This window comes from Oncorhynchus mykiss, chromosome 10 (assembly GCF_057628025.1).
Source record: "Oncorhynchus mykiss isolate SJ-2025 chromosome 10, ASM5762802v1, whole genome shotgun sequence".
NCBI lineage: Eukaryota > Metazoa > Chordata > Actinopteri > Salmoniformes > Salmonidae > Oncorhynchus > Oncorhynchus mykiss.
Genome location: NC_143031.1, coordinates 57,141,012 through 57,162,396, shown reverse-complemented (window position 1 = coordinate 57,162,396; position 21,385 = coordinate 57,141,012). Strand labels below are relative to the sequence as shown.

The window sequence follows — 21,385 nt, the reverse complement described above, 5'->3', positions numbered from 1 at the left end:
TTAGTGGGGAAATTGTGTTGGGTTTCAGGTGAAAGCTAACAGACCGTCGCTAATAGTAATAACAAGGGTACTTGCATCGTGAGAGAAAGAATATGATTAAAAGCTTGTAGTGGGCAGAGGTTGAGCAACAAACGTCAGACAAATTGAGCTTTGTCTGACGTTTGTTTCCATCTAATGAACACGAAAAAGGACAGAAACGGTGTATTCTGTCACTCAGGTACCAAAAACACAGACTAGCCAACCCTAATGAAGTTCTGATATTTTGTCTGCCATTCATTTGCTATTATTGATTAAAATGACCCAAATGGTGTAGATGCAGTTATTAGACACAAAGTTGTTCAAAAGTAGCTAAGCCTGTGTGTCCTTGTCTCTTGTTACAGGTGGCTAACCTGGCCTGCTCCATCTCTAACAACGAGGAGGGTGTGAAGCTGGTTCGCATGGCCGCCACCCAGATCGACAGCCTCTGCCCACAGGTAAGCAGCACCTCACTGTGCTGTGTGTCGTGGATCCTGTTCAGTAGAGAGAGAGAGAGAGAGAGAGAAAGAAAAAAATAAAAACATTTTGAAACATAGTGAACCAGGGGAGGGTAACTACCTGAACTTTTTCCCCCCCCTGAACCAATTGTTGTTTTCCGTTGCAAAATGTGATTGTGATACTACGCCCTACTGAACATGACCCTGGTAATAACACCAGCCATCGGAGGTACCCGGTTGAGCTGTTTTACATTCATTTTAGAGTAAAAAAAAAACGAAACACACTGTGTTATTTGGTTGCCATTCCATTGGAAAGAGAGTGCATTGGGAAGTGCCATTGAATTGAGAATAAGTATATATTATTAAATATCTCTCCGAATAACTACACTCTAAAACCAACTTTTTAACAATGATAAAAGAAAACCCACACAGTGCTGGTACATGGTGAGGAGGACGGAGTAGTAAATCTTCAGTACGAATGTGAATCAGTGGAATGTATAAACTTTGCCGGAGGGCAACTTTGTATGGGCACAGGCAGCGTTCTTCATCTTAGTACTGTGTGTGTCTGTGTGGGTAACAAGAAAGAGAAAGGGAACACACAGAGAGAGAGAGAGCGAGAGAGAGAGAGGGCAGAGAGCGAGAGAGAGGGGGGGGCAGAGAGAGAGAGGCAGAGAGCGAGAGACAGGGGGGCAGAGAGAGAGAGAGAGGGCAGAGAGCGAGAGAGAGAGAGAGAGAGAGAGAGGGCAGAGAGCGAGAGAGAGGGGGGGCAGAGAGAGAGAGAGAGGGGCAGAGAGAAAGAGAAGGTTGTAGGAGAAAGACACAGATGGGAGCTCTAGCCTCCCGGAGCAGTCTTCCTCTGAATGTCTGACAGAGGAAAAGGTGGGAATCGATAGGTTGTTTCCAAGGGTTGGGGCATTTTCACAGGGGACCCTGTGCTCACTAACGGAAGTGAAGAAAGGTGCAAGACTCTCGAAGACTCACACTGGGCCCACAGTACACCGACCGAGACCCACTTTTTAATAATCTGACCTCCACTGAGTCAAGGCTAGTATTAGAAAACTTTGGAAGGGGATTGCAAGTTTTAAGTTCCCAGCTGTCGCTTTTGCTTGGCAACGACCTCAACATAGAAAAAGCGCTAAGCAATAGAGGGAAGAGGGATAAGTGACACAAAGAAAGAAAAAAGAAAGGTAGGGGCAAAATAGATGGCTGTTTTTTTTTACATTTTGAAAAAGCCCTGTCGAAGGCCAAAGAGGCCGACACGTGAGCTTGAATAAAAAATAGTGATACTAGCAAGACTAGTGTGTGAGTTTGTCTTTTCTTTTAAGTAATCACACTATTCCCACGTGCATTACAATAAGATGACTCAGATGTGTGTGTGCTTTTTGGAATGGTGTGTTTTGACAGGAAGTCGGTTTGACAGGGGGGGGGGGGGGGGGGGGGGGGGTTAAATACAGAAGAAAACGGGGAACAGAACAACATGTTATGTAAGATGAGTGTGAGCGACCCCGGTGTATTACCTGACTGTCTTTACTTGATTTCAGGCATCATTAGTGGCTGTCAAACCCTGAACCCTGATCAGACTCTTTAGCAGAGTCTCTTTTAGGCTTAACGGAGCTAAAAGTAGAAACTGTAAATGCAAAGAGTAACTGTTTATTAACTTTTTGATCAAAATAAAAAAAATATGTCTGTTTATTCCTGATTTTAAACAGGTGTAACAGACATTTTTTGTTTTTTTTCTGATATAAACAGAAATTAAATGGTAGAAAGATGCATGGAACATAGTGAGAAGGCCGGTGGGTTCAGGATTCAATCCCACACAGGCAGGGATTGCATATGTGCTCAACGTACCTCAGCAAAGACTTAAAATATAGTATATATTTTTTTTAACCTTATTTTCCAAGCTTTAACAAGCTTAACAAGGACTTTAAAAAAAAATAACGTTCTGGATGAATCCCCAGCCCCATGTGTAAGTAGAAAATAAGGGAAAACTATCAGGGCCCCCTGAGTGGTGCAGCACTCAGAGGACAGCTCATCGCGCCACAGCTACTCCTTGTGTTGGGCCAGGTGCCTGCAGGCTGACTCCGGTCGCCAGTTGAACGGTGTTTCCTCCGACACATTGGTGCGGCTGGCTTCCAGGTTAAGCGGGCGGATAATAAGGAGCGCGGTTAGGCGGGTCATGTTTCGGAGGATGCATGACACCCCCTTCGCCTCTCCCCGGCCCTTTGGTTGAGTTGCAGCCATGAGACAAGATTGAAGATTTACCCCCCTTTTCTCGGGGAGAAAAGGGGGGTAAAATGGTGGTTGTGTGGGGGAAATTGTGGTTCAAGATTTACTTCAGTTGGATTCCATCGGGTAAATTTGCAACTAATATCCTCCAGAGATGGTTTGCATTATTTTGTTTCAAGATTCAAGATTTACCCCCCTTTTCTCGGGGAGAAAAGGGGGGTAAAATGGTGGTTGTGTGGGGGAAATTGTGGTTGTCTCACCTTAAGATGATTGCACTGTGAGTTGATAAGGGCATCTGCTAAATTACTGAAATGTACAAAATAAAAAGATATTATCTTGATTGGTTAAGTCATACAGGCCTACAGTAGTAATGGCACCCTGCCTATTGCTTTACCATTCGTTGTTGAATAAATATGAATATATTAACTGTACATTATCCATCTGTTAGATCTGTTAGATCATTAGTTCTCATTCCTGGGAATAACAATGTTTCTTCTCCTATGAAGACATCCAGTTTTCCAAACGATCCTGCTGTTCAATCCGCTGGAAATGTACCCAGAGAACCCTCTCCCTCAAAGGGATAGTTCACCCAACACAAAATGACATACCCCAAACCAAAGTCTTACCAAAGTCTTACCTTGCCATGACAATTTGGGTGAACTATCCCTTTAATGTTCTTAAGGAAACTGACTGCAGAAAGGGATCTAGACTGTGCTATAGCCTACTGCTATAGCCTACTGCTATAGCCTACTGTACCGCCGGTGCGGTCCATTTCACACCCTCTACTCTATCTAGCGGGTGTACCAATGCTCATGCAAGGCTTTGTACTTCTTTAATTAGTCTAATGTGTATAGCAAGGAAGTTCATCATTGAAGTACAGCCGTGGTCATGGCTTGTCATGCAGAGTTTCCTTAGAAGCCACTTCAGTCTTTTTGTCTAGGTCAGGGGTTTGAAGTCAGAAGTCTTGGAAAGCCACCCGGTTATATTCCAGCCCCAGCAACAACACATGATTCCACTTAACATGGTCTTTGGTCTGGAAAGGAGAACGGTTATATGATGATCTTCATTAGATGTGTTAGTGCTGGGCTAGAATAAAACCCTGCACGGCCTGTATTGTAAGCACTCCAGGACTGGATTTGGAGATCCCCTTGACTTAGGTGGTCCTACACCTTTTCTCTCAACCTTCACTCTCTAACCCCCAGGTGATCAACGCGGCCCTCACCCTGGCTGCTCGGCCCCAGAGCAAGGTTGCCCAGGACAACATGGATGTGTTTAAGGACCAATGGGAGAAGCAGGTGCGCATCCTCACTGAGGCCGTCGATGATATCACTTCTGTGGATGACTTCCTGTCCGTGTCAGGTATGGAATCGGGAAAGATTAGAAAATATTGACAATGTTGTACACTGTTAAAATGAAGTGCTTTTTAACACTAATACCAGTTGCAACTGAGCTCCCACCAACAGGAGGAGGCTGGTGGGAGGAGCTATAGGAAGACGGGCAGATTGTAATGGCTGGAATGGAATAAATGGAATGGTATCAAACATATGGAAACCACATGTTTGACTGTTCCAATAATTCCAGTCCAGCCAAAACAATTAGCCGTCCTCCTATAGCTCCTCCCACCAGCCTCCACCGCCACCAACATATCGTCTCTCTCGGATTCTAACAGTTTATTGTATAACAGTTCTTGACACCTGGGGACATATGTATCAAATGTCTCAGAGTAGGAGTGCTGATTAAGAATCAGTTTGACCTTTTTCGTTTAAAAAGAAAAAGATTGCATGGACAGGGGGGGGGGGGGGGGGGGGCTGATCCTGGGTCAGCACTGCTCCTCTGAGATGCTTGACACATACAGCCCGAGATAAAGTAGACTAGGTGTGTTTGTACAGTGTATAGGTAAGTAAGGTGTTTTTCCACAGAAAGACGCATTTATCCGACATTGTTTCTGCTTCCATTTAGAGAAAGGAGAAAGCTTTCTTGTAGATACCTATATGGCTTCTAATGATGATGACTGTGATCTATTTAATACAGATGACCATGATAATTAAGTGATTTAGTCATTAGGAAGTACAACAGTTGAACAGAATATTCTCTCCTTTTACGGGATTTAAAAGCTTTGTAGGCCATAATGGGTACGTGGCTATTGACGAAGTTCCAGGACAAAAACATGCTTTCTCGAGAGTGAGTGAGTGAGTGAGTGAGTGAGTGAGTGAGTGAGTGAGGGAGGGAGGGAGGGAGTGAGTGAGTGAGTGAGTGAGTGAGTGAGTGAGTGAGTGAGTGAGTGAGTGAGTGAGTGAGGGAGTGAGGGAGTGAGTGAGGGAATGAGTGAGTTCCATTTGGGATGCATGCTTAGTCCTTTCATCTGAACAAAACCCTTGTGGCGGTGGGGTCACCCACTCGCTGTGTTACTCTGATGGAGCTTGTTAATAATGCTACAGTAGTCTGGGTAACAGAGGCGACAAAGATAGGTTGGTTCAAAAAGATTTGCCTTCAAAAGAGGAGAACACATATACACACACACATGCGAGCATGCACACACACGTGTAAGCACATACACACATGGGCATACACGTTCACACACAGTACAGGTCACCGTTATGGGAGCGTTGTTTCCAAAACTCGGTCCACGGAACCCCAAGGGGTTCAACTAATAATCAAGCTTTGATTATTTGAATCAACTGTGTAACGTGCACCACTTGGGGTTCCGAGGAACGAGTTTGGGAAACTCTGTGGTAGAATCTTTTGAAAGACTACCACCTCATTCTGCAACCCTCTATAATGTAGTCCACAAGGACTCTTGTCAATGAAAGGGTTAGAATGATTGTGCAATGCGCTTTCGGGATATCTGGGCTTTCTCTTTTTTTATCAAACAGCAGTTGTCCCTCAAGTTACTAAGCTATGCCTTGACACATGTCTGTGCCTAACGAACACCATGCCTCCCTTTATCTCTACCCCACAGAAAACCACATTCTGGAGGACGTGAACAAGTGCGTGATCGCCCTGCAGGAGGGTGACGTGGACACCCTGGACCGCACGGCGGGCGCCATCAGGGGCCGGGCGGCCCGCGTCGTTCACATCATCAACGCGGAGATGGAGAACTACGAGCCAGGCGTTTACACCGAGCGCGTTCTGGAGTCTATCAAGCTGCTGTCTGAGACCGGTGAGTTGGTCGTAAATGTACACACACACACACACACACACACACACACACAAAACCAACCAGTCAGTGGTGGCTCCTCAGGGGAGGACCATCCTCCTCATTGAAAAAGTTATCATTTTTAGATAGAACTGTAGTAAATATATTCACATCCCCAAATAATTTATTAAAACACACTGTTTCACAATGAAGGTCTAAAGTAACCTCAACAGCACTCCGGAGGACAGCTACAGTAGCTTCCATCCTCTTCTTGGTACAGTGACTTCAATTCAAAACCTAGTAAGCTCTTGGTTCTCAATCCCTTCCATAGACTTCCACAGTAATTATGATGTCCTCCAACCTATCAGAACTCTTGCGGCATGAACTGACATGTTGTCTAGTACAGAAAGCATAAGCTACAGATACGTAGCTAGCACTGCAGTGTATAAAATGTGTTGAGTAGTTGACTCAAAGAGAGAGAAAGACAATAGTTGAACAGTTTTCAACAAATTAATTTCTTCAAAAATGTAGGAGAAGAGAGAGAGAAACAGAGAGAGAGAGAGTGAGATTTCGTCATTTTTTTTTTCACTTTCAGTTTCACTTACTTAGCTAGCAAATGCAGCTAGCTAGTTTAGTCACTCAATACCCGACTCAAACAGAGGGATGCTATGTTAGCTAGCTGGCTATGACTATCCAACACAGCACTGGAACTCTTCCAAGTCTAGGTAAGCTTTTGGTTTTATGAATTTATTGCCACTGGGGCCCGCCCGCCAGGTATAATTGTTTACTGATTGTACACTGTAACATTACTGCATGATTGTAGCAGGTTTACTAACACATTAGTTATATTAGCTATGTTGACTAAGACGTTACTTTAGCTAATATGGGGACAATTATGTAGGCTGTGTGTTGCAGTTTGGCTTGGAAAGTTTTTTTTCGCCTGGTCACATACAGCTTATGTGTTGTTCATTGAAGTCCACAAACGAAGGGAAAAGGTGAGAGGAGGAGTCTGCATAGAGGTGAGAAGGAATACAACATGGCTGTTATGAAAGTGAACTGTGTTTATGCGTGATCAGGGGTGTATTCATTCTGCCAATTCTGTTGAAAACCTTTTCTTAAATGGAAGCAAACAAAATGGGGATAAGAATACCAGAATTAGTCCAATAGAAACTCTCGTTTGCAATTGTTGGACTAATTATTACACCCTAAATAAGCTAGATGCCGGCAAGTGTGTGCAAGGCAGTATTGAACGTGTCTGTCCATGTGTAGTTGCCTAAACCTAATTTTAGATTGAACTGGGTGAATGGAATATGAATGACAGTCATCCAACATACTGAAATTGAAATAACGCCATGCTCATGAAAAAAAAGAAGAGTAGGGCTGTCCCCGACTAAAAAAATATCTTGGTCAACGGAGAGTCGTCTGCTCTCTCTCGAACCAATCGATTGGTCGACATTTTTTAAGTGTATTTCTCCATATATAGACACACCCTATGTTTGAATAAACTCAACTATAGGTAGGCTACTGAGCTTGTCTGATGCTTTAAGCGCTGCAAAAAAAAATGAAGACACAAATGACTGAAGAGGGAGCCAGAGATCAATATAGCCTAACCAGAAGAAAAATAAATGTTTCCCGACCATCCTCCTCCTGCTGCCCGATGCTGATGGTCTTTGCAGATTCTGGATTTAAGCGGTTATAGGCTACACCAACGGTCTGCCTACCTGTAGTGGATTTTATTCAAACATACGGTGTGTCTATATATGGAAAAATACAGTTATCGTTCCATTTCTACTGATCTGAATGCCATTTACGAATGCCATTTATCTAAATGAAAATTAAACAAATCTAGAAGTAACATCTATTGTCATTGCCAATATGTAAAAATAGCCTACATGAAGCCAACAAATGAAAACATTGCAGCCTGCAGGTAGAAAATATCCTGAGCAACATAGATATCTTTTCAGTCACATTGGCTATGCATGGCCTGTCTGCAAGGAACTTGAAACATTGTATCAACTATTAACTCAGTATGGGCCAAAGCTGGATGCTAGCAAACTTGCAACATTCTATAAAATATTCTGGGCCCTCAGAGTTTCCAGCACCAGTGAGCTCTGGAGAGACAGACACAGCTGTGGGCTATTTGCGTAAGTAATCAGGTAGGCCTTTTTTTATGACGTTTCCACCGGATCAGAGTGTGAAATTTCTTCCCCCCTTTGATGCTGAGTTGTTATCGAAAGGGAGAGAGCTGGGAATATTTTTCAAATCGGCTACGTTGAGGAAATATTGTCATTCTCGTTGGATGTAAAAATAGACTTTGTGTACTTGTTGTTTGAGGCAAAGAGAAAATGACTTTGAGAAGCTCCACAGTGGTGGTGAGTTTAGACAATTGGAAATAGTATCAGATCCCCAAATGGGCGCATTTATAAGCCTACATTTACGTGCAGGCCAGGTAGCCTAAGCCTACTTCTATGCGTAATCACGTGTGTGTCCTTACTCAAGATTGACAGGAGTGCGACAAACAAAATGCAATGAAATAAATCAAAACTTGTATAGGCCAGGTTGTGCGCTCTGCAAACAACGTGTCCACTCCTACAATGACAAGGGTAAGAGTGTAATAATGATAGATTAAATGTATTAACAGAAATGATCTGAAAAAAACATTAGAAATGATGGTAATTAACGGTAAATGTACTACTGGTGATACTGGTGTGCCATCCCCGCGACCTCCGCAATGGATTAGTCCACTGAGACAGGCGTGAATCAGACAGGCGTTGCATGTGGCCTAAATGTTTTAAAATATAACAAAAAATATATAACTAACTAAATCTCAGTCGACCAACAGCCTATCGACCAAACAATCGTCCAGTCGACTAAATGGGGTCAGCCCTTTTGAAGAGGAATGAAAAAGGTACTAGTAGATACCATGGAATCCTGGGATATGACTAAGCCAGCCAATCAAACTGTTTAATACAGTTTTTCATACACAGCAGGACTGATACTGGCCCACACTCAAAGCTATAGATGTGTTTTGTCTAGTTGATTGGATTTGATGCCGTGTAAAAAATGTGAACATACAGTATATATCCTATATTCTCTTTTCTTTATGTATTTTCCCTCATATATACATTCTTCTCTGTACAAAGCTGTCATCAAGGCAGAGTTGGCTACTTTGAAGAATCTTCAATATAAACATATTTTGATTTGTTTAACACTTTTTTTGGTTACTACAGTACATGATTCCAAATGTGAAATTTCATAGATTTGATGTCGTCACTATTATTCTACAATGTAGAAAATAGTAAAAATAAAGAAAAACCCTTCAATGAGTAGGTGTGTCCAAACGTTTGACTGGTACTGTCCGTTCTGCTGAAATGTAGGGAGGGGAGGAAGCGTAGGAGAAAGGGAGAGGATGGAGAGAAGGGAGAGGAGGATGAAGAGAGGGGAGGGGTGGATGGGGAGAGGGAGAGGCGGGAGAGAAGAGAATGGGGAGAGGACGATGAAGAGAGCGGAGAGGAGGATGGAGAGATGGATAGAGAGAGGGGGATAGATACAGTTCACCAGGGATCAATAGAGGTGTTTTATGGTGCAGATCAGATGTGCATGGAGGCTTTTAACAAACACCACCGCCACTAAAACACAAGGAGGGGAGGAACAAGCAACAAAACAGCTCTCCATCAAAGAGAAATATAGTTAAGACGAATAAGAACCCGGTCAGATTCGGTCCCAACCCCCCCTCGCCTTCTACATTTCAATTAGCAGCATCAATCGAGCATGCAACCGCAACCAAACCCCATGAAGGTTAATGTGCGACACGTCTCCTCCTTTGACTGAGCGGGCGTTAGCTAGCTAACGGGTTTGAACAGTTCAAAACTCGACATTACCATGTTTTTTTCTCCTTGCTCTTTTTTTTCTCTTCCTTAAAAAAAGGAGCGAGGCAGGCAGTTTATATTCATTTCACTGAGGGCAGGAGGGGGACAGGGAAAGAGTGGCTCCGACACGAGTGTGGTTTGACTCTCATTAGCCTTTAATAACCTCTGATAAGGGGAGAACACATCCTTATGAATTCATATCATTATTCATCCACTGTCTTTTTTTAGGCAGCCCCCAAAGTGACTTTGTGGGGCATGGTGGTACAGTATAGTATCTCCCAGACAGGTACGAATCCCCGGAGATGTGACCATGTGCTCTTCACTGTACTGAACTTCACTGTACTACTTAACTTACTGTACTGTACCACTTAACTTACTGTACTGTACCACTTAACTTACTGTAATGTACTACGTTACTTACTGTACTGTACTACTTTACTTACTGTACTGTACTACTTTACTTACTGTACTGTACTACTTTACTTACTGTACTGTACTACTTAACTTACTGTACTGTACTATGCTTACTGTACTGTACTACTTTACTTACTGTACTGTACTACTTTACTTACTGTACTGTACTACTTTACTTACTGTACTGTACTGTACTACTTTACTTACTGTACTGTACTACTTTACTTACTGTACTGTACTGTACTACTTTACTTACTGTGCTGCACTACTTTACATACTGTACTGTACTACTTTACTTACTGTATTGTACTACTTTACTTACTTACTAACTGTATTACATTACTTAGTGTACTGTGCTACTTTACTTACTGTACTACTGTACTTACTGCGCTGTACTACTTTACTTACTGTACTGTATTACCTTACTTACTATACTGTACTGCTTTACTTACTGTACTGTACTACTTAACTTACTGTACTGTACTACTTTACTTACTGTATTGTACTACTTAACTTACTGTACTGTACTATACTTACTGTGCTGCACTACTTTACTTACTGTACTGTACTATTTTACTTACTGTACTGTACTATACTTACTGTGCTGCACTACTTTACTTACTGTATTGTACTACTTTACTTACTTACTGTATTGTACTACTTTACTTATTTACTTACTGTATTACATTACCTAGTGTACTGTACTACTTTACTTTCTGTACTACTGTACTTACTGCGCTGTACTACTTTACTTACTGTACTGTACTTTTTACTTACTGTATTACCTTACTTTTTACTATACTGTACTGCTTTACTTACTGCACTGTACAACTTTACTTACTTACCGTACTGTATTACCTTTCTTACTATACTGCACTACTTTACTTACTGCACTGTACTGTACTACTTTACTTTCTTACCGTACTGTATTACCTTTCTTACTATACTGCACTACTTTACTTACTGCACTGTACAACTTTACTTACTTACCGTACTGTATTACCTTTCTTACTATACTGTACTACTTTACTTACTGCACTGTACTACTTTGCTTACTTACCGTACTGTATTACCTTTCTTACTATACTGCACTACTTTACTTACTGCACTGTACGACTTTACTTACTTACTTACTTACTATACTGTACTACTTTACTTACTGCACTGTACTACTTTACTTACTTACCGTACTGTATTACCTTTCTTACTATACTGCACTACTTTACTTACTGCACTGTACAACTTTACTTACTTACCGTACTGTATTACTTTTCTTACTATACTGTACTACTTTACTTACTGCACTGTACTACTTTACTTACTTACTTACTGTATTACATTACTTACTACACTGTACTACTTTACTTACTTACTTACTTACTGTATTACATTACTTACTGCACTGTACAACTTTACTTACCTACCATACTGTACTACCTTTCTTACTATACTGTACTACTTTACTTACTTACTTACTATACTGTACAACTTTACTTACTTACCGTACTGTATTACCTTTCTTACTATACTGCACTACTTTACTTACTGCACTGTACTACTTTACTTACTTTCCGTACTGTATTACCTTTCTTACTATACTGCACTACTTTACTTACTGCACTGTACAACTTTACTTACTTAACGTACTGTATTACCTTTCTTACTATACTGCACTACTTTACTTACTGCACTGTACAACTTTACTTACTTACCGTACTGTATTACCTTTCTTACTATACTGCACTACTTTATTTAATGCACTGTACAACTTTACTTACTTACCGTACTGTATTACCTTTCTTACTATACTGCACTACTTTACTTACTGCAGTGTACTACTTTACTTACTTACTTACTTACTTACTGCATTACATTACTTTGTGTACTGTACTACTTTACTTACTGTACTTACTGCACTGTACTACTTTACTTACTGTACTGTACTGCTTTACTTACTGTACTGTATTACCTTTCTTACTATGCTGTAGTACTTTACTTACTGTACTGTACTACTTTACTTGAATGCAATGTCTTGATTTACGCATCAATAACCATGATTCATATATTTTTGCAATGTGATGCTTATACACTGATACAAGGCTCTACTGTGCAGTACTGTGCAGTACTGTACTGTTCTGTGATGTAGTGTCAATGGATTCAACTTGGACGATTCATTTGAATCTAGTCAACACCATGGAGTTAACTGAGAATTTATTGAAATTATTAGAATAAATCCTAATTGGAAATGATGGGCAGTTTTCTCCTAATTCACAAACTCAGTTTCCAGTAGAACTGAGTTGACATAGAACTGACACCAGCCAACCCTGATCTGTTGAATATGCCACCTATCAACAGTTCCATAGTCACATTCATAAAGTAGACCCAAGGGGCTGGTTTCCCATACACAGATTAAGCCTAGTCCTGGAGTAAATAGTACTTTCAATCGTGACTCTCCATAGACCATGATTTCTATTCCAGGACTAGGCTTAAATCTTTGTCCAGGAAGCCAGGCCATAGATTCCTCTGTTCTGTGTGTGTAAACAACAGGGCGATCCTAGCCTAGCACAGCTGGCCCTGATGGCACCGTGTGTGACTTGTTTAACGCTTGTTTATGACTTATCGCCTCTGCGGCGAGGGGCACTCGAGTAACGCTGATTGTCTCTTTCATTATCCCGGCAGAGGGGAAATAACCAGAGCAACAATGGATTTCCCACCCTGGTGAATGACTTGTAATGAGAAAGATGGAGGAGAGGAACGATGGAGGGATGGGGCAGCCAGGGTGAGGAAGGATCAATGGGGTCAGGTTTGATACATCTCTAGCGGTGGACTAGCCCTGTGCTACCACGCGGATCTCATGAGCTTGCATAAATAGTGAAACATGTTTATGTAACCTCGCAAGATCAGTGTGGTAGTACGAGGCCAGGGTTGGACCACAGATAATACCTTCCGCCTACATCTATTTTTTGACTCTTATTTGTAGCCTTTTCTTCATCTTTTTACTTTCAAGGCTAAGAATAAATCAATGTTGACCCGCTACCCTTAAAAGTGCATAAGTGTAAAGCATGCTAATTGGACAGTTGCCTCTCTGCAGTGTGTCAGGATTTAATCAATCCGGGCTTAGCATGGTTGAATCAAAATATTTGTGTTAATTTCCTGATTTTAAAGGATCTCACTCCCTGTCTAAAAACATACAAGGAAATAGAACCCGCCACATATGGAGTCGTCAAGCTTCAGGCCACTAACCGAAAGTAGCAAGATCCCCCAGCCGGCAAGGCGAAGAAACATGCCGCTCTGCCCTTGAGCAAGGCAGTTAACCCCCAACAACAACTGCTCTCTGGGAGGCTGATTAAGGCAGCCCCCCCCCCCTCCCGCACCTCTCTGATTCAGAGGGGTTGGGTTAAATGCTGAAGACATATTTCGGTTGAATGCATTCAGTTGTGCAACTGACTAGGTATCCCCTTTCCCCTGTTCCACTGCAACACCAGGACTGCATCCCAAATAGTACCATACTCCTATGAAGTGCATTACTTTTGACAAAAGTAGTTTGTTATGAAGTGAATAGGGACGTAAAGCCATTTGGGACGCAAGCCTGCTGTCATTGGAAGGCCCTGTCCACCTGACTGTACATGTCCACTGCAGTGTGTGACTTCAACATGGAGGGAACACACAGACACGGCAACAGACTAATCTCCCCTTTAGGTGCCACTGTGGCATGTTTTGCTCTGTCAGAGGCTAAATTGGTGCCTCCTGAAAGCTGGCGGAGAGATAGTGAGACGTGGAGGTGGAGGGGGGGAGCAAAACAGATGACAATTGGATGAGAGGAGAGAGAGAGAGCAGAGGGTGGAGTCAGTGGTGGAGGTGTGAACAGGTGGCGTCCTGGACTGCTATTGCCTGTGTAAACTGCAGCCAGGACTCTGGGGTGTACTGTAGGACTGCCATTTAGTTAGAGTGTCCATCAGAGAGGCATGCGCAAGCGTGTGTGTGTGTTTATGTGTGTGTGTGTGTGTGTTTTTGTGTGTGTGTGTGTGTGTGTGTGTGTGTGTGTGTGTGTGTGTGTGTGTGTGTGTGTGTGTGTGTGTGTGTGTGTGTGTGTGTGTGTGTGTGTGTGTGTGTGTGTGTGTGTGTGTGTGTGTGTGTGTGTGTGTGTGTGTGTGTGTGCAGGTTTATTCGTATTCGTGCAAGCCTATTAATGTGTGCTCACCACTCAACGCCAGACTCTGTAACTCACCCCCGGCCCCTCTCTTCCTTAACAATGACCCCAGTCAGATGTTTTGCTTGGGGTAGGTAGTACAGACAGTTGGGCTGGGCACACAGTCCATTCCAGATAAATCCTCGTCCTCGACTAAAATCCACTTTTTATGGTGAATCTCCAAAGAACAATTTCCAGGACTAGGTTTAATATTTGTCCAGGAATCCAGGCCATAGATTCCTCTGTTCTGTGTGTGTAAACAACAGGGCGATCCTAGCCTAGCACAGCTGGCCCTGATGGCACCATGTGTGACTTGTTTAACGCTTGTTTATGACTTATCGCCTCTGCGGCGAGGGGCACTCGAGTAACGCTGATTGTCTCTTTCATTATCCCGGCAGAGGGGAAATAACCAGAGCAACAATGGATTTCCCACCCTGGTGAATGACTTGTAATGAGAAAGATGGAGGAGAGGAACGATGGAGGGATGGGGCTGCCAGGGTGAGGAAGGATGAATGGGGTCAGGTTTGATACATCTCTAGGGGTGGACTAGCACAGTGCTACCACACGGATCTCATGAGCTTGCATAAATAGTGAAACATGTTTATACAGTCGTGACCAAAAGTTTTGAGAATGACACAAATATACATTTTCACAGTCTGCTGCCTCAGTTTGTATGATGGCAATTTGCATATACTCCAGAAAGTTATGAAGAGTGATCAGATGAATTGCAATAATTGCAAAGTCCCTCTTTGCCATGCAAATCAACTGAATCCCAAAACAACATTTCCACTGCATTTCAGCCCTGCCACAAAAGGACCAGCTGACATCATGTCAGTGATTCTCTCGTTAACACAGGTGTGAGTGTTGATGAGGACAAGGCTGGAGATCACTCTGTCATGCTGATTGAGTTTGAATAACATACTGGAAGCTTCAAAAGGAGGGTGGTGCTTGGAATCATTGTTCTTCCTCTGTCAATCATGGTTAACTGCCATCATCATTGCTTTGCACAAAAAGGGCTTCATAGGCAAGGATATTGCTGCCAGTAAGATTACACCTAAATCGGATCATCAAGAACTTCAAGGAGAGCGGTTCAATTGTTGTGAAGAAGGCTTCAGGGCTCCCAAGAAAGTCCAGCAAGCGCCAGGACCATCTCCTAAAGTTGATTCAGCTGTGGGATCGGGGCACCACCAGTACAGAGCTTGCTCAGGAATGGCAGCAGCCAGGTGTGAGTGCATCTGCACGCACAGTGAGGCGAAGACTTTTAGAGGATGGCCTGGTGTCAAGAAGGGCAGCAAAGAAGCCACTTCTCTCCAGGAAAAAGGGACAGACTGATATTCTGCAAATGGTATTGGACCGCTGAGGACTGGGGTAAATGCATTTTCTCTGATGAATCCCCTTTCCGATTGTTTGGGGCATCTGGAAAAAAGCTTGTCCGGAGAAGACAAGGTGAGCGCTACCATCAGTCCTGTGTCATGCCAACAGTAAAGCATCCTGCGACCGTTCATGTGTGGGGTTGCTTCTCAGCCAATGGAGTGGACTCACTCACAATTTTGCCTAAGAACACAGCCATGAATAAAGAATGGTACCAACACTTCCTCCGAGAGCAAATTCTCGCCACCATCCAGGAACAGTTTGGTGACGAACAATGCCCTTTCCAGCATGATGGAGCACCTTGCCATAAGTCAAAAGTGATAACTAAGTGGCTCAGGGAACAAAACAGTGATATTTTGGGTCCATGGCCAGGAAACTCCCCAGACATTAATTCCATTGAGAACTTGTGGTCAATCCTCAAGAGGCGGGTGGACAAACAAAAACCCACAAATTCTGACAAACTCCAAGCATTGATTATGCAAGAATGGGCTGCCACCAGTCAGGATGTGGCCCAGAAGTTAATTGACAGTATGCCAGGGCGGATTGCAGAGGTTTTGAAAAAGAAGGGTCAACACTGCAAATATTGACTCTTTGCATCAATTTCATGTAATTGTCAATAAAGGCCTTTGACACGTATGAAATGCTTATCAATATACTTCAGTATTCCATAGTAACATCTGACAGAAATATCTAAAGAAACTGGAGAAGCAAACTTTGTGGAAATTAATATTTGTGTCATTCTCAAAACTTTTGGCCACGACTGTATAACCTCACAAGATCAGTGTGGTAGTACGAGGCCAGGGTTGGACCACAGATAATACCTTCCGCCTACATCTATTCTCCCAGCTACATCTAAAGTGGACTAATCTCTACTGAAGGTGGCACTGTGGCCTGTTTTGGCCTGGGGCCTGGGGCCTGCTCTGTCAGAGGCTAAATTGGTGCCTCCTGAAAGCTGGCGGAGAGATAGTGAGACATGGAGGTGGAGGGGGGAAAAGAACAACTGATGAGGAGAAAAATGGAGGAGAGAGAGAGGAGAGGGTAGAGTCAGTGGCAGAGGACTGAACAGGTGGCGTCCTGGACTGCTGTTGCACTTTATGTAAACTAAAGCCAGGTGTGTGTGTGTGTGTCTGTGTGTGTGTGCCTGCGTGTGTGTGTTCGTGTGGTGTGTGTGTGTGTGTGGTGTGTGTGTTTGTTGTAGGACTACCAGCTAGTTAGTGTGTCCATCAGCTTCTGACCTGCCTGGCTGAGATCCTCAAGGGACGAAGCCAAGTCTAGATGTGTCTGCGTGAGTCTGCATATTCATGCTTGCCTGTGTGCCTTCTTGCGTATGTGTTTGTGTGTGATTTTGTGCCTATGCATCTCTGTGCGCTATTAACTCAACGCTAGAATCTGTCACTCACCTCCCCAGTGACAGGCCTCAAATGGTCAAGCTGTCTAACTCGCTCTGCTTATCACAAGTGTCTCACCTTTGACCCATGTCACTTAATGGCCCTTTGTCTTCCTCAACAGTGAACCCAGTTATATTTGTAGTTTGGTGTAGTACAGGCAGTCGTGCTGGGCACACACACACACACACACACACACACACACACACACACACACACACACACACACAAGCAGACTGCTCAACTCCGTTAAGCTGAGCCATAGATTCCTGACAGACATTCTACTTCACACACACAGACCTGGGGATTGAGGCTTGTCCTTGAAGGGGGGGGGGGGGGGGCTAAATCAATAGCCTCATGGGAAAGGGGTTATCTCTCTCTCGCCCTCTCCTCGCTCCTTTCTATCTGCTCTCTCTCTCCCTCTCCCCACCTGCATTTTACTTGATCATTAAGATTTTGCCCAAGGTAGATATAAAGCTGATATATGGCCTAGTGTTTAAGATTGTTGGGCCAATAACTGAAAGGTCGCTGGTTCGAATCCCTGAGCCAACTAGGTGAAAAGTCTGTCGATGTGTCGTTAACCAAGGCACTTAACCCTAATTGCTCTGGATCAAAGTATCTGCTAAATGATTAACATGTAATAAATTCCCTGGTTTTCCAGAAATCTTGGTTGGATAATTCCAGATTTCCTGCTATTTCCGTACAGATTCTAGGAATCCTCCAACTGCGATTTCAGGGAATACCAGGGAATTTATGGACATTTGAGTTTCTCAATGTATGTCTAGAATATGGGAGAGTAATTACACACGCACTAAAAGTCAAAAATAATGTAATGAATGGCAGATAGGCTATGTCAGCTCTAACACAAGTTACATTCGCTGTTTTTCCCAACCAAAAGCAACGGATGGACTGATACTGTGGAGAGGACTGGAGAGTGTGATAGCTAAGTCAAGAATCCTGTCAGCTGTGAGTGCCAATTCGCAGTACACAAGCTCCAAAATGGCCACCAAGTTGCATCACCCTGCCCAGGTGTTTCCCACGCTACACAGACAGTGGCTTGAAATGAGTCACTCTTTCTCTCTCAGTTTCATCAGTTGTTATGATGATGGAAAGGGGGGGTTTTAGTATAAATGAGACACAGATGGCTAGCCAGAGGAGAGCAGAGGAGAGGTGGGGAGGGGAGGGGAGAGGAGAGAGCGGGTTAGAGAGGGAGGGAAAGAGAAGAGGAGAGGGGAGGGGGAGAAAGAAAGAGAGAAAGGTGGGAAGAAGCTTCTTCAGCAGCAGTGGGTGGGTGGTATAGACAAAAAAGCTGACTAGTGTATTGGAGTAGGAATCAGCAGTATAGGATGTACAGCGAGGTGAGACAGTTTAGCTGAGGTTGGGGCAAACTAGATCGCCCAGAGAGACACTCGTAGGCAGAAGTCTCAGCAGCAGCTAAATCAAAAAGAAGTGTGTGTGTGTGTGTGTGTGGGCGTGCGCGTGTGTGTGTACTTGCGGGGGGGGGGGGGGGGCTAGAGATACTTCCGGTCAGACTTGGCAAGTTTCCTCCCTCACTCCGCTCACTCCGTTTCCTCCCTCACTCTGTTTCCTCCCTCACTGCGTTCCCTCCCTCACTGTGTTCCCTCCCTCCCTTCCATAAGGCGAAAACACAAATCACAGTGACGGCTCCGGTTTGAAGGTTAATGGCACTCTGCGATTTACGGCCTTTTTGGTTTGTTTGTGCGGAAGTCGGAAGTGTTTTTTTTTTGTTTTCCTACGAGGAGTCTATTATGTCACGACGCGAGCAGCGCTGTCCTCCTGTGATCTTAGGCCTTGAGGATGTCTTTGTTGGCTGCGTGTTGCGTTCTGCCACTCTGGTTCCACTAAGCACTTTGCCGAATATTTAAGCATTCACTTCATTCATTGTACTTTCATGACTTCTCTCTTGATTTATAGTTGGGCTTGGGAAGGGGGGAGGAAAACAAATCCATTCCAACGCGGTCACGTTTAATTCCCTTTATCATTTCTCAACCGGAATGAGTGAAATTGCTCCTTTACCATCAGCAACTTTGCTCATTAAGCGTCTCGGAGAACATTTAGCTATTTCTATTTAAAAACCCTAGCCCTGCACAAATTTTCCCAATAGCCTATTTTACGCTAATCCAGTAAGTGGATTAAACTGAATTAAAAAAAGATTAATTTTAGAGAGAAAAAAAGGAAAACTGTTTTTGTAGCACCTTTTATGTTTGGTGTATAATAACCAGCCCCAGTGTTTTTAATACGTTTATGTGTATTTTTGTCTGATTTACCTTTCTGACTTAAGCTTCTAATTGATTTTCGTCACTTCACGGTGAACAGAGAAGAGAGAGAGAGAGAGAGAGAGAGAGAGAGAGAGAGAGAGAGAGAGAGAGAGAGAGAGGGCTCTGAGTAGAATGACAATAATATCACACAGCGTGTTTGCCGGGGGTTTCAGGGGCATATCCACTAGCACATAAAATCTTTGTTGTTGTTGTCGTTTTTCCCCCTCCCTCCCCTCATTCTCATTAGACGTGCTTCTTCTTCACCAGTGATCCAGAGCCCAAATTCAACCTCCTCTCCAAATTCATCCCTCTTATTGTGTTTGTTTCATCATGCCTCTCTGAATATTTTATATGTATTTCAACAGCCGCTCTGAGAATATTATGTCATGTTTTTCTCTTTTCTTTATGCATCAGAAGGTTTTTGCGAGTGCCTCTCGTCTTGTTGTACTGACCCCCTTTTCTCCTCTGAAATGAGACGACGGCTCAGTGTAGACAGATAATGAGTACAAGCTGTAGACTGAGGCGCTTGCTGCTGAATCTGAAATTGTGAAGGCGGCACGACATAAGTCGAGTGAGTCTATCTACGCGGATTGGATACTGTGTGTGTGTGTGTGTGTCTGCGCGCGCATGTGTGTGTGTGCGCGTGCATGTGTCCCTAGTGTCCACTTGACAGTGAAAAGGGAACTGGCCGGCTCTAATCAGACTGGGTCAAACAAGGTCGTGTCAATCCACCTAAATATTGTTTTGTTCTCTCAGTTTGTTCTCTGTCAGGTGGTTTAAGCGTAACCTATTGATTCAGCTGTTATTGCTCAAGCAGAACCACAGCATTAAAACAATTATTAAAGGCCCAGTGCAGTTGAAAAACATGCCTTACCTGTGTTTTATAGGTTTCCACACTATGAGGTTGCAAAAACACTGTGAAATTGTGAAAATTATGATAACGCTCTTTTAGTTTAAGAGCTATTTGAAAAGCCTGTTCCAAACCTTTATGCCAATAACAGCTAGTTTTCTGTTTTCACCTCACCACTCAGATCATTTCCAGACAGTCCTAGCAAAATTATTGCTTGTTACCCAGAAATGATTTGATATTGAGATAAAAATGGCTGCATTGGACCTTTAAACATTGCCTGCATCAGATCATCACGATTCGTCTGAAGATGATTATGTAGCTGTCCCACTCAACATGAATATATTCGGCACGATTGCCCTGGCATTTATTCAAATTCAACACCCCTCCTGTGAATGCACAAAGAACATACAGATACTCCGTTGGCAACGCTTGCCAAACTAATATTCCCGCTAAATGCCAGCCATTGTTATTGTCGGAGTTCGCAACTTTTTGTTTTGCAGCCTTTTGTTTTGGCAATGAATTTCCAGTCCCTCATCAGCAACCTGTTAACTTGAGTGGCTGTCAACCAGAGCTAGCGTACTAGCATGCTAGCACTGACAGATTAATAGGTGAATGGCTGCCAATCAAAGCTAGCACATTAGCATCCTAGCACTCACGCGGTGATAGATGACAGACAGCCGCTCTCTTGGTAGTGTAGCCAAGGTGCAACTGCTAATTGGCGTGCGAAGGGCACTCGGGCGCCCCATCCCTGTGGTACCAGATTTCTGGTGACATCTCGTCTTTTTCTCGAGAGGCTACATTGACAGAGGCTGGGACCCTCCCTTCAGAAGATGTATTTGACACGCAGAGTGTGTCTCCTTGGTTTGAGAATAGAACACCCACACATTGTCTTACATAGACACACACACGTCTCTTTCGGTATTCCACCTTTCTCTCAAACCAATGTGCCCGTTCCACCCCAGGGGGAAAGATACACTTTAGAGGGATGTTTTTTCAGACATTTCTCTTGTTTTTCACCTTTGTTTATCCTTCTCTCTCTCTCTCTCTCTCTCTCTCTCTCTCTCTCTCTCTGTCTGTTTCTCACACACACACTGAGGAAGGCACCTGCTGCAACGCTGTAGCAGGACATGTTGCCTAAAATATAAAAATAAATTAAGTGAGTGCACCCGAGTCAAGTAAGTTCTGGTCGCCAT

The 21,385-nt window shown here is 43.4% G+C and overlaps 1 protein-coding gene across 2 annotated transcripts in view; it reads left to right on the top strand.

Moving 5' to 3' along the window:
- ctnna2 (catenin (cadherin-associated protein), alpha 2) overlaps positions 1–21,385 on the top strand; it is a 665,994-nt gene that overhangs the window by 604,677 nt on the left and 39,932 nt on the right. For both annotated transcript variants that reach the window (XM_036933400.2, XM_036933401.2), the window contains 3 exons: positions 381–473; positions 3,902–4,058; positions 5,659–5,859. In XM_036933400.2, the coding sequence (XP_036789295.1) occupies positions 381–473; positions 3,902–4,058; positions 5,659–5,859 (451 nt within the window). The remainder of the gene's footprint in view (positions 1–380; positions 474–3,901; positions 4,059–5,658; positions 5,860–21,385) is intronic.